General features: G+C 38.3%; 1 protein-coding gene and 1 long non-coding RNA gene across 19 annotated transcripts in view; one reads left to right on the top strand and one right to left on the bottom strand.

Moving 5' to 3' along the window:
- LOC132496665 (uncharacterized) overlaps positions 1–12,292 on the top strand; it is a 35,647-nt gene that overhangs the window by 4,276 nt on the left and 19,079 nt on the right. The window lies entirely within an intron of this gene.
- The window catches only part of SLMAP (sarcolemma associated protein), a 145,679-nt gene continuing 140,991 nt past the window's right edge, over positions 7,605–12,292 (bottom strand). For all 15 annotated transcript variants that reach the window (XM_060109005.1, XM_060109013.1, XM_060109008.1 and 12 more), the window contains 3 exons: positions 11,625–11,759; positions 9,416–9,505; positions 7,605–8,038 (listed from right to left, as the gene is read on the bottom strand). In XM_060109005.1, coding sequence (XP_059964988.1) covers positions 9,422–9,505; positions 11,625–11,759 — 219 coding nt within the window. In that variant the 3' untranslated portion in view covers positions 7,605–8,038; positions 9,416–9,421. The remainder of the gene's footprint in view (positions 8,039–9,415; positions 9,506–11,624; positions 11,760–12,292) is intronic.

The following is a 12,292-nucleotide window of genomic DNA, read 5'->3' as shown; positions in this document are numbered from 1 at the left end:
TTAAATTGTAGGTATAACAGTTATCTTGAGGAAGCACAAGCTTGATTATTTGTCATCCAAAGAAATGAATTTCCCAAGTACTCTCATTTTGGAATTTCTACAACTTGTCATACATCAATTATACAAGGGAAGAATGTAATGCTTACAGAAGTCTCTTTAATGTGTTTGCTTTGATACATTTTATAAAATCAAGTCTTCCAACGATTCAGAAGTTTCCCAATGGGAAATTAGGTAAGAAACCAGTCTCCAAACTGGCTCCCAACAATCCCTGCTGCCTCTTGGTATCCATGCCCTTGATAACCCTGCCAAATTGTACCTGGGTTAATCTGTGTGAGCAACAGAATGTGGCAGAGTGATGGTACATCCCTTCAGAGATTCAAAGACTTCCATCCTTTGTGCTCTTCTCTCTTCAATCCCTTGCTCTGGGGGAAGCCAGCTGCTGTTCGAAGCAGCCCTATGGAGAGGCCGCCTTGGTGAGAAAATGAATGAAGCCTTAAGCTAACAACCATCTGAATGAGCTTAGAAATGCATCCTCTAGTCCCAGCCAACAGCTTGACTGCAACTTCAAGAGAGATCGTGGTCTAGATCCACCCAGCTAAGCTGCTCTTGGATCCTCAGAAACTGTGTGAGATAATAAATGTTTGCTATTTTAAGCCGATAAATTGGGGATAAATTGTTATACAGAAATGGATAACTAAAACAAATTTTGAGGACTCTGCTATAAAATGAGACCAGAAAAAGTATTCAAAGACAGATGATTTAAGCAGGTCGAAGGTTCTATTTACTCCAGGTACTATCACGGCACGTACTCATCTTCATTGATAACAAGGGCTTTATGTGGACACAGCACATATATAATTCATCACCTAATTTTTGGCTTAAGTATTTAAAATACAAAGCTTTTTTTTTTTTTTTTTTTGGTCTAAAGTTACATGACTAAATAAACTCTTCTCATGGATTTTTGTGTGTCTGACTTTATTAGCTACATACATGATATACTAAATTAGAATGTCCCACTTTAAAACTACCAAATTTCGTTTGTGGAAGAAAATGTGATTAGCTCTATATACACTGAGGAAAATAAAAATCTGTTTAAAAATATCCAAAACAGGGCTTCCCTGGTGGCACAGTGGTTGAGAGTCCGCCTGCCGATGCAGGGGACACGGGTTCGTGCCCTGATCTGGGAGGATCCCACATGTCGCGGAGCGGCTGGGCCCGTGAGCCATGGCCGCTGAGCCTGCGCGTCCGGAGCCTGTACTCCGCAACGGGAGAGGCCACAGCAGTGAGAGGCCCACGTACCGCAAAAAAAAAAAAAAAAAAGAAAAAAAAGTTGTAAAAAAATATCCAAAACACATTAACTTTCTGAAAGTTAGTTATGGAGTATATGGGGTGGAGGGTATGGGGGGAGGTTAAATAAGCATAGGCTAATTATCTCAGAACAAGTTTTCAACCAAAACCAGAATGGCATAACTATGAAAAGATTTACGAACAGCAAAATAATTTACAGTGGAAACCTGTGATTCAAGAAGTGGAAATGGTTGAGGTTTTTCAAGTGCCTTTGGTGCTCCTTCCTTATTGGTGTTCTTTCATCTGCTTAAACAGCCTGCCATGAGGAAGCGTTCTCAGCCCAGGAGGAATGGATCCCTGCCATTTAAGAGGGAAAAAAAACGCTGTCCAAACACACATGCCTGCTTCAAATTCTATGTGGAACAAGATCAGACAAATAAATACATTAAAATTTAGGATTAAAAAAACCCCTCTAGGATGTAATTTCATAGAAGTTTGAATCTCTGCTAAATGAAATCGGGCTACCTAGATGTACTCTGGCCAATTCAAGAGGTCAAAATGAAAAGATGAAGTGAAGAGCAACTGTGGACAGGTGGGAGCATAACCAGAAAAAGTTCCTTTACTCCTCGATCAACCACCAACCCCCCAGTTCCTTTTGCTTTTATTCTCAATGCTCTTGGCTTTTTCACTTTTTCATAGGCTTTATCTCAGTGTCCTTGCAAAACAGGGTAACAAATCATATAAGCTCTGGGTTGAAATCTTTTTTTTTTTTTTTGTGGTACGCGGGCCTCTCACTGTTTTGGCCTCTCCTGTCGCGGAGCACAGGCTCCGGATGTGCAGGCTCAGCAGCCATGGCTCACTGGCCTAGCCACTTGGCGGCATGTGGTATCTTCCTGGACCGGGGCACGAACCCGTGTCCCCTGCATCGGCAGGCAGACTCAACCACTGCGTCACCAGGGAAGCCCTGGGTTGAAATCTTTAGGAAGAAATATATAGCTGCTTAATCTGCTGAATGAGCAGCACTGTAAACACACGCCACAAGATATGGTGAACACTTGCCTTCATGTGCCAGGAGTTATTGGCTCCATCCAATCCATGCCCTGGCCTAAGACACTTTCCCCTGTTTAAGAAAAAAAAATCCTCCACAAAAACAACAGAAAACCCCCAAATAACCCGATTAAAAAAATGGGCAGAGGATCTGAACAGACATTTTTCCAAAGATACACAGATGATCAACAGGAACATGAAAAGATGTTCAACATTACTAATTAGGGAAATGCAAATCAAAACCACAAGATACTTCACACCTGTTAGAATGGCTATTATTGAAAAGAAGAAATAACAAATGCTGGAAAGGATGCCGGTAAAAGGGACCACTTGTACACTGTTGGTAGTACTTTAAATTGGTACAGCCACTATGAAAACCGTAATGGAGTGTCTTCAAAAAATTAAGACTAGGGCTTGCCTGGTGGCACAGTGGTTGAGAGTCCGCCTGCCAATGCAGGGGACACGGGTTCGTGCCACGGTCTGGGAAGATCCCTCATGCCTCGGAGCATCCCACATGCCTCGGAGCAGCTGGGCCATGAGCCATGGCTGCTGAGCCTGCACATCCGGAGCCTGTGCTCCGCAACAGAAGAGGCCACAACAGTGAGAGGCCCACGTACCGCAAAAAAAAAAAAATTAAGACTAGAACTACCATATGACCCAGCTATTCCACTTCAGGGTATTTATTCAAAGAACACAGAAACACTAATTCAAAAAGATATATGCACCCTTATGTTCACTGCAACACTGTTTACAACAGCCAAGATATGAAAACAACCTAAGTGTCCACAGATGGATGAATGGACAAAGAAGATATTGTGTATATATGCAATGGAATAATACTCAGCCATAACAAAGAATGCTACAATGTGGAGCAGCATTTACAACAACATGGATGGACCGTGAAGGTATTATGCTAAGTGAAATAAGTCAGACAAAGTATGATATCACTCATATGTGGAATCTAAAAAAATAAAACAAATGAACAAACAAAATAAAACAAAAACAAACTCATAGATACAGAGAACAGATCAGTTGTTACCAGAGGGTAAGGCGGTTGGTGGATGGGCAAAATGGGTGAAGGGGATTAAATGTATGGTGATGGATGGTAACTAGACTTGTGGTGGTGATCACTTTGTAGTGTATATAGATGTTGAATTATAATGCTGTACACCTGAAAATTATATCTCTATATAAATCCTTCACTAGTTGCAAGGTGCAGTTCAAACCATTTTACAGGGCAAAACTCCAGGACAGTACATAAAACCTTAAAAATGTTTTCCAATTCTAGGAAAATCAATCTCAGATGTTAGTGGTTTGTAAATTCAGGTACTTCTCTAGAGAAACCAGTCCTGTTCCCCAGACTACCTAGAAGGAAAACTCACCTTTGGCTCTGCAGCCAGATGTCTCTGGGTTGGATGGTTGAAGGTGAGAGGAAATGCACCCCTTTTCTATGGTTCCACAGGTTCCTATGTCTTCCTCTAGCATCCTGTACTGTGATTGGCCCACTTCCTTGCCTGTATTTCTCCTCTACACCAAAAGCTCTATGACAGCAGGAACTGAATATTGCCAGAACCTGGCACAATGTCTCACATCAGACACTCAAAAAGTATTTGCTAAATGAATGGAGGTAAAACCATCAAAGCCTGGAGGCACAATACGGAGTAGCAAAAAAATAACCATCCTCATCCTCAACTTTATAACTTACTGTAATTCTGACTATGAGTCAAAAATTCTCTGGGTTTTCTCCCTGATAGGCAAAACGGTGAGAACGAATTGCTAAGACCTCTTCCAGTATTCTGATTCTACGCATGTATATACAAAGCATGTTTAAAATTGTAAGACTGATGTTTAAATGAACACACCAGAATTCATAAGTGCAAATGAGCATTAACTCCTTTAAACGTAGGTACTTTGACAAGGTACTCATTCAATTACGAAAAGCAACTTAGAATTCTGCTTGTTTCTAATTTAAAGCAAAACCAAATAGCTTTTTAATTTACAAAAGCAACATACATTTACCACCAAAAATAAATCAGAAATCATAAAAAGGGAACAGAATTGACCCTCAATCATACAGACAGAAGCACTAGTGTAGCCTGGATAAAAAATCGTTCTGAGTCCTCCTGCTATAAACATATCCTGTATGTCTACATTTTTTTTTTTTTTTTTTTTTTTTTTTGCTGTACGCGGGCCTCTCACTGTTGTGGCCTCCCCCATTGCGGAGCACAGGCTCCGGACGCACAGGCCCAGCGGCCATGGCTCACGGGCCCAGCCGCTCCGCGGCATGCGGGATCTTCCCAGACTGGGGCACGAACCCGTATCCCCTGCATCGGCAGGCGGACTCTCAACCACTGCGCCACCAGGGAAGCCCTACATTTTTTTCTTTACAAAACCAAGGTTATTCTACACTGGTAACCTCTTTCTTAATATAGTATGAATATACTCGCACATACTCTGCAAGCACAGCAATCTGTAGTGTGGCAATATTAATTTATTTAACCGATGACCCACTGCTGGATATTTAGGTGGTTTACCCATCACTATTACAGAAAAATGCTACACTAAATGTCCTGGTAGTTAAAATTTTGAACACACAATTATGCCCTCAGAATAAACTTTCAGACGTGAATTTTTTGGGAGGACGGCTGCACATTTTTAACACAGTTGACTTGTATGCAGTTTTTTCCTCTTTGGTAACAGATTTCCATCCTTTTGATAGTAGATGTAATCACTGGAAGCAGCCAAAAGTCACTGGGGGTCAAGTCTGGTGATTGAAGTGAGATCAAGCTAGGCAATACTATTTTTAGTTGAAAGCCCCTGATTATGCAGCAGTGTGACTGGTTTTCATATGTGACTCAGAATTGCTCTTGAAGGCAGTCACAACAGGAATTCCAAAGTGTTGTAAGCAATTGGCTCATTATCAAACTAAGCATATTACTTCCTAAAGACACAACTATAAAAGGGATGAACAGAGCTGGATGCTTTCTTAGGAGTCATTCCACTGCAGTTCTATCTCATTCACACACAAAGTCTCAACAGTTGAGTCAATCAATTCATTTTAAATAGCTGTACTGGTTCACCTAAAACTTAAATATTTGCAGTATTTATTTACCACTTGACACTTCACATACATTATTTTAAAAATTTTCATACTACCGCTAAAAATATAGATATTATTCTCTCCATTTTATAAATGAGGAAGTAGAGACTCAGAGAAGACAAATGATTTGCCTAAGGCAGAGCGCCAGTATGCCAATACGGATGTTTTAGCTTTAAACATCACGTTCTTTTCATTTTCTGACCCAGCCATGTAGCACCTTAGTGTAATTTTTAAATGTGTTATAGGGTTGTTCAATTCTTAACTGCTAGGATTAAAACTTCTTAATGACTCTATCACTACAAGTGAATAATCCTACTCTTTATTTAACCTGAAAGTAAACTGAACAAAACTGGGGGTACTGCTTATGAATAGGCTCATTTATATTCTTAAGAAAAACTGGCAGTTCACTACAAAAACCCATTTATTCAATTTGAATAAAGTAAATATTGATGCTAGACTTTACATTTAAAGAGACTTGTCTGGCAAGTGAGTCACGTTTTAACAATAACCATAGTAAAAGGAAAAAAATTAGAGCAGTAAGTTAAATAAAAGGCTAATAAAACCTGGAGGAAACAGCTCAGTGTTTTCTTTTAAACCCTGAAGAACACCAAACGTACATTATGTTGCATAAAGAGTCATTTCATGAAAAGACTATTAACAATACAATAGTAGAGTCAGTACTAAGAATTTCAATGATATCCAACTCAAAAATGCATAGGGAGAGTAAAGTTATTTTATTAAATCATGCACATCACGTGTGTTAGTGCAAATAGTTTAATCTGTACTCCAGAAATTCTATTGTACTTTATATCTTTACAAAATAGATTTAAAACAATTATTTACTTTAAAAAATGTAATTCTGAAGTTAAGCATTTCAGAACAATATTTGCAATAACCTATATACAGGAGGTACTGGGTACCACTGGCATATTAGCATTCTGTGGTGGAGTGGCTTCCTGCAACAGAAAATGATGAAATGAACTATATGACAGTATTTTCTACAAGTCATTTGTGACTAATTCCTCCATAAATCTAGTGATCCTCCCAACAGCAAACCCCAAATGGCTTAAAATATAACCTTTAAAGTATAAACAATGACTGCCAAACATCACAAGGCAAATTATATCCTAAACTTCTATTTCAATATTTGGCTAGGCCTGTGGATTGCCACAGAACATTCAAGCCAATTCACTGACATTCCCTCCCAGCTTTCATTGACTGAAAAATTTAACTATGTGATACTTTAGGATATTCTATGACCTATATAAACTTCATTGACATAACTGTGGTGCCGCACAAAAACCATAGCTAAACCTTCACTTCCGTGTTTTAAATTTGTAACATCAAGCGGTGTTTAGGTGCTTTACTGTGCATGGAACACTATTAATCTTGGGAATAGTGCTTCTCATTAACAGAACATCCCAATTGACAACAATAAAAAGAAAATAACCATTTGCCTCCCCAACCAGGAAATCTGTTGGTAGGTAACAACAGCTCACCTCGAACATGAATTAGTTTTGAAATATTATTAACCAAATTAAGTCAGTAAAAGCTTATCTAAAGAGATATTAATTCTTTCTTCAATTAAACATGCTTGGAGGAAGAGATGATAGGAAAAAAAAAGTCATGCTTCCTAAAATGCTGTATATGAGAAAGTAACTTGGCTTTTAAAGAAAATATCTCTTTAAATACATGAGGTTTAATAAATTACATTCCAATTGACTCAACATTTTGGTTTACTGCACTGAAACTGTATAATTACTATGTTTTTGCTCCCAGAAATACTTCAGTTTGCTCAAGAAAATACACACTCTCATGGAAAGTTTTTCAAAGTTGATGTCCTCCACATCGTCAAGTCACATTAAGGCTGAACAAACGTGCACATATTCCCCAAATTATCACTAGAACAGAGTATTTTCCAAGTGTATTTCTCCTTAAAAAAAAAAAAAAAATCCACGCAAATAGTTGTCTCTAAGTCTTGTTCCCAATAGCTCAGTGGTTTTATAACAAGTAAAAATGGCGTAAATATGTAAAAAATATATATATATATGTGTATATATTCAAACTGATAGGCACTGAGCACACAGGGCCTCTCTTCCCATGTATGTATCAGTTGTTTGGTTTGGGTAGTTATCGAATCAAAAAAAAATGAGTTATCTGGCCATTAGAATTCAGAGTAAAATACCCATAAATTTAATGTTATAAATAATTTGGTGTACCAAGAAGCCTACTTTAGGCCACCATAATATTCAGAATTTCAACATACTAATTTAAAAATTACATGAAAAATTGCAAGCAAATTATTGCTTACAGTAGAATAAAGTCACAATTTTATATCCTCTTTATAGACAGATACATTTTATATAATTTAAAGCAAAGACCCTACAGCTGTATTCTTGCACTTCTGCTGTTTTAAGAGGTAAAAAGGAAGAAAATGGTTCTGTTTGTCCCCAGCATGAGTGTGGTGCCAGCTTCTAGAGGGAGGACGGTGTACGGACTCAAGAAACGCTCTCATGGAGAAGCTCTGGCCAGACCTGGCACGTACAGCACGATGGCTGTCACCGCAACCAGGGCAGCCAACATGGGCATCCAGGGCCAGGGTTTCTGTGTGGAAAGAAACCAAGAGTCAAAATCACATTCTCCCTTCTTTTTGCATACCTATTAACCCCTTGGTTCCAGAGAGTCCTGAATACTTAACAGAATATTAGAAAAACCTTATCTTTGCATAAGAATAAATTTAAAAAAAAGAAAAAAGGGTGAGGGAGTGCAGGTGTGAGGAGAGCCATAATAGCAGGAACTGTTTTAGAGGACCATTGTGTGGAAGTCGAATACACTGCAGGAAAATCTTGGGCAGTTTTCAATTTTCTTTGAAGCCTAATAGTGACTTCTCTAAGAAACCCTTTGAGCTCAGCCTGTTTTATTTACTCCGGTATCCACATATTACAGCTAACTGATGTCCATAAATGCCTGGAGTATGTTTCTGCCTAAAATGTTTATTTCTTGATAAAAACCAGACTCACATGTTGGCATAGTTTTATACAAGGGGCTGGTGGGTAAGGTGATAGAAAGAAAATGGTCTAAGCTTTGATCCTCTAATCTTAAACCACAGAAGACAAAATCAGAAGGGGTTCAAGATGGCAAAGTGATGTTGGGGACCCTGCTTCTCTGATGCTTTTGGTAAAGACCATGTCCAGGGTAATAATGCCACGTGATCATCTCATATGCTCTACTAACCAGTATGCTTGTTGGAGGCGAGCATGGATGGGCTGTTCTCTGTTAACTATCAGAGGGCTTTACAATATCAATTTGCTTTGTTTGAAAACTTTATTTTCACTAGTGTTCTGAGTGGTATTGAGAAAGCTAGCTTTTAAAGAAATATTGTGATGTTGTAGATCAGGGCTCAGAAAGACATGGGACAGGCTGATACCCTCACAAGTAAATGCATACTGAGGTTGAGATTGTGAGCCAATGGTCCATTATGCTACTCTCATCCTTTTTCATCTTCTTAGCCACAGTGTAAATATAGGCAAAGGGTTGAAACAACGAAACTCTACACCATGGAAAAGAAGAGGGAAGGGAGGAGGGGGAAGAAAGCTCGCTGAAAACTTCAAAGAGGCAAACTCTTCATTTCTCATTCAGAGCTGATTAAACATATAATTGGGAAGGGGGTACTAAGCTGCAGCAATTCACAGTTTACTCCGGTTTGCTAGGGACAAAGACTCAGTTAAAGGCAGCATATTAACATCTGGTTAGGTTGGAATTAATTCATGGTTAGCTTTACTACAAAGGAAACAAGACAATATGTTATGTGATTAGTTGATCATTCAGTTCATTTGTATAACACAATACATAGCATACTAAATGAAGGGTTTGCTTCAGGTAACAAAATACCTGTGTGGTTTTGCCATGCACTATATTACAAATATGGCACAAACAGGTGACGGGAACAAACAGACAAGGACTCAACAGTAGTGCTTGTACCTTTCTCTACCACAATGGACCGAAACACCAAAACAGGAAAGCCAGGAATAGGCCGATGAATACGGCTGGGACGGGTTGTAATATGGAAGGCTAAAGAAGGGAAGGGATATTAAAATCATTTTATGCTATAAAAAAATCAGATAAGATGATTTAGAACCCAGAGGGGTGGGAGGGAGGGTAGAAAGACATTTTAAAGACATCTAATACAATCCAGAATGATGGACTGTGGTATGTAAGTTGGCAAACTACCAGTTTAAAAGGAACAGCTGGAGGCAATGTGGGTGTCCCTAACTCCCTAATGAAATGTAGCACGTTAAGACAGAGCAATGAAAATACCTCACCAACTGATGCTCTGCTTGACAGTACATTATTTTTGTTCCATACTCAGAAACCATTATTTGACAAAGTACTCCTTTGGAAACGGCTAAGGTTTATTTTATCCCTCTATCAAAACCTTTCTTTTTTTTTAAACCAAAACTCTTTTGCTTGAGATAGTATTGCTTTCAAGCTTAAAAATAAATGCCCTGTGATGCATGGCATTTATTTTTCTAAATCAAGCAAAAGATCTGACACAACATATGAGAAACATTTAGTATATAAAGATAAGCAGCTGAATCTCAGGGCTTTCAGTGATGTTATATGAATATAAGTAATTTTAAATTTAATTTTATTATTATTATTTTTTTGGCTGCACCACGTAGCATGTGGGATATTACTTCCCCAGCCAGGGATTGAACCTGTGCCCCCTGCAGTGGAAGTGTGGAATCCTAACCACTGGACTGTCAGGGAATTCCCAGTAATTTTTTAAATTGGAAGGGAATTACTACAATGAGTGTTATTACAGAGTAATATTTCATTACCATAAGTCTAATGTCGTAAAAATAGGAAATCCACCCTTAAAGTAAATTAATTGTATAACTATAAATAATAATAGCAACATTACTTTCAAATAGGCTCTAAATCATATAGAGGGATCCATTCTGATTATCCTAGATGTCTTCATAGGTTAATTTAGTAGAAGGTAGACTGAAATTCCATAATCAGAGAGATATGAATTAACACAAAAGAAAGAAGTAACCAAACCATTATGATCTGATTTCAGAAGAGTTCTGTAATTGACATTTTCAAAATAAATGCAATCCATTTTTGCTTATCATAAAGCCTCCATACCCAATTCATAAATTTCTGAAAGGCTTCTACCTAAGCAACAAGTCTTTATTAAAAAAACAAACAAACTAGGACTTTCTTTAGCAAAGAACAGTTGGACACAACTCATAAGCATTCTGAGTGTGACTGTGTAACTGGATGGCCATGCAACATTACTCTTTTGTACTTGTGCTGCAAGTTAAGCAGAGTGCCTTCCTCCATAGGAAGTATGCGGCTCATGCCCACTGCAGTGTCCAAGCCATGACAGGGGTTTGGAATAAGTCAGAGCACAATCAACCACACTGAACATCCATCAGTTAGGGCCCACAAAGGCAATGATCACTAAAACGTATGACACAACATTTATTTAGTATAACATCTTTTAAAAGACCATCTGCCTCTCTAGCAAATAAAATACAAATTAATATTATTAAACTCAATTTATACCAAAATGTTCCAATTTCACACACACACACACACACACACACACACACACACACACACACACACACACACACCCCTAGAGAAACTCACCAAATACTTCCTAATATTTATAGGAGGCCCAGAAGACACTAAGCTTTTTAGAAATGTGCCTTAGTGAGAACATTATTAGTACAAAATGAAAACCATCATTAAGTCTCCATTTTTTGATACAGCCAAATGCTAAGGAACCGTCATGTATTACTCTTTCTTCAGTGGGTCCCTGGTGGTATAGTGCTTTGTTTCCCAGAGGGGGAAAAACAAGAGCCAGATGAAGGCTTAGTGACAGAACTTCAGATTCATTTGGGAAAAGCTGACAGTTCTTAGGTAAATTATTTTTTTGCAAACAAGGCTCTTCCTCCAGGTAGTCCTTAGGCTCTTGTGTACAGGTTAAAGGGGCAGATTCTTACTCAAAAATCTGACAGCCCAATGATTCCATCATGGAATTTCATAATGAAAAGCTTAGTTCACGTGTACTACAGGTCTTAGTTTCTCAAATCAGTAATAAAGTCCTCTGAAAAATCAATTTCAGGGCTCTCACCTGCCTCTCAATCAAAGCTAAGCCAAGTTTGCAAAGACTTACATTATTTCCTTTCTCTCGGAGCAGCTTCAGGTTGTCTTTACATTGTTTGAGCTCATCTGTGATTGATTGTTTTTCCTGCTCAGTCATTTCAAACTTCAACTTCAGTTCTGAGAGTACAGTCTGTGTCTTTTCATACTAAAGGCAAAGAAAAAAGAGTGTGCAGACTCAACTTAAAATGGGTATGAAGTTATGCGTCTAGTCAGGCTTATATACCAGACCCTGTTTAGTCACCTGCAACACCACAGTCATGCCTTTTTGTTATAAGGAGAATAAGAATCACTTGTGCTAATAATAAGAAGACTTTAATGTTCACTTGATTCTATGTAACAATTTTGTGGCCCTGGTGTTAAAAAAAATTGAGAAGTCACCACCGTGTCATCTGTTTCTAATATAAGGGGTCACTTTTTCCACTAAGAGAATTAGAGGAGAAAAGTAAAATTCCAATCTGAGCAAAAGAAAAGCAAGTGAAGAAAAACTCCATAGCCTAATTAAATGGCAAGGTTAGGAAGTCTGAGTTTATATCCTGGTAAGTAATGTCAGCCAAGCTATTTTAATCTTGAAGTCAAAAGTATTAACTCTCATTAGGCCTCCCTTTACCCAGCATCATTGGGTATTAAGGTGTTCTGGATAAGGAATTTCTACGCAAATGAAGCAAAGAAATATATCTA

The sequence above is a fragment of the Mesoplodon densirostris genome, chromosome 10 (assembly GCF_025265405.1).
Source record: "Mesoplodon densirostris isolate mMesDen1 chromosome 10, mMesDen1 primary haplotype, whole genome shotgun sequence".
Classification (NCBI taxonomy): domain Eukaryota; kingdom Metazoa; phylum Chordata; class Mammalia; order Artiodactyla; family Ziphiidae; genus Mesoplodon; species Mesoplodon densirostris.
Note: the sequence above shows the minus strand (reverse complement) of the source record. Positions and strands in the feature narration are given on the sequence as shown.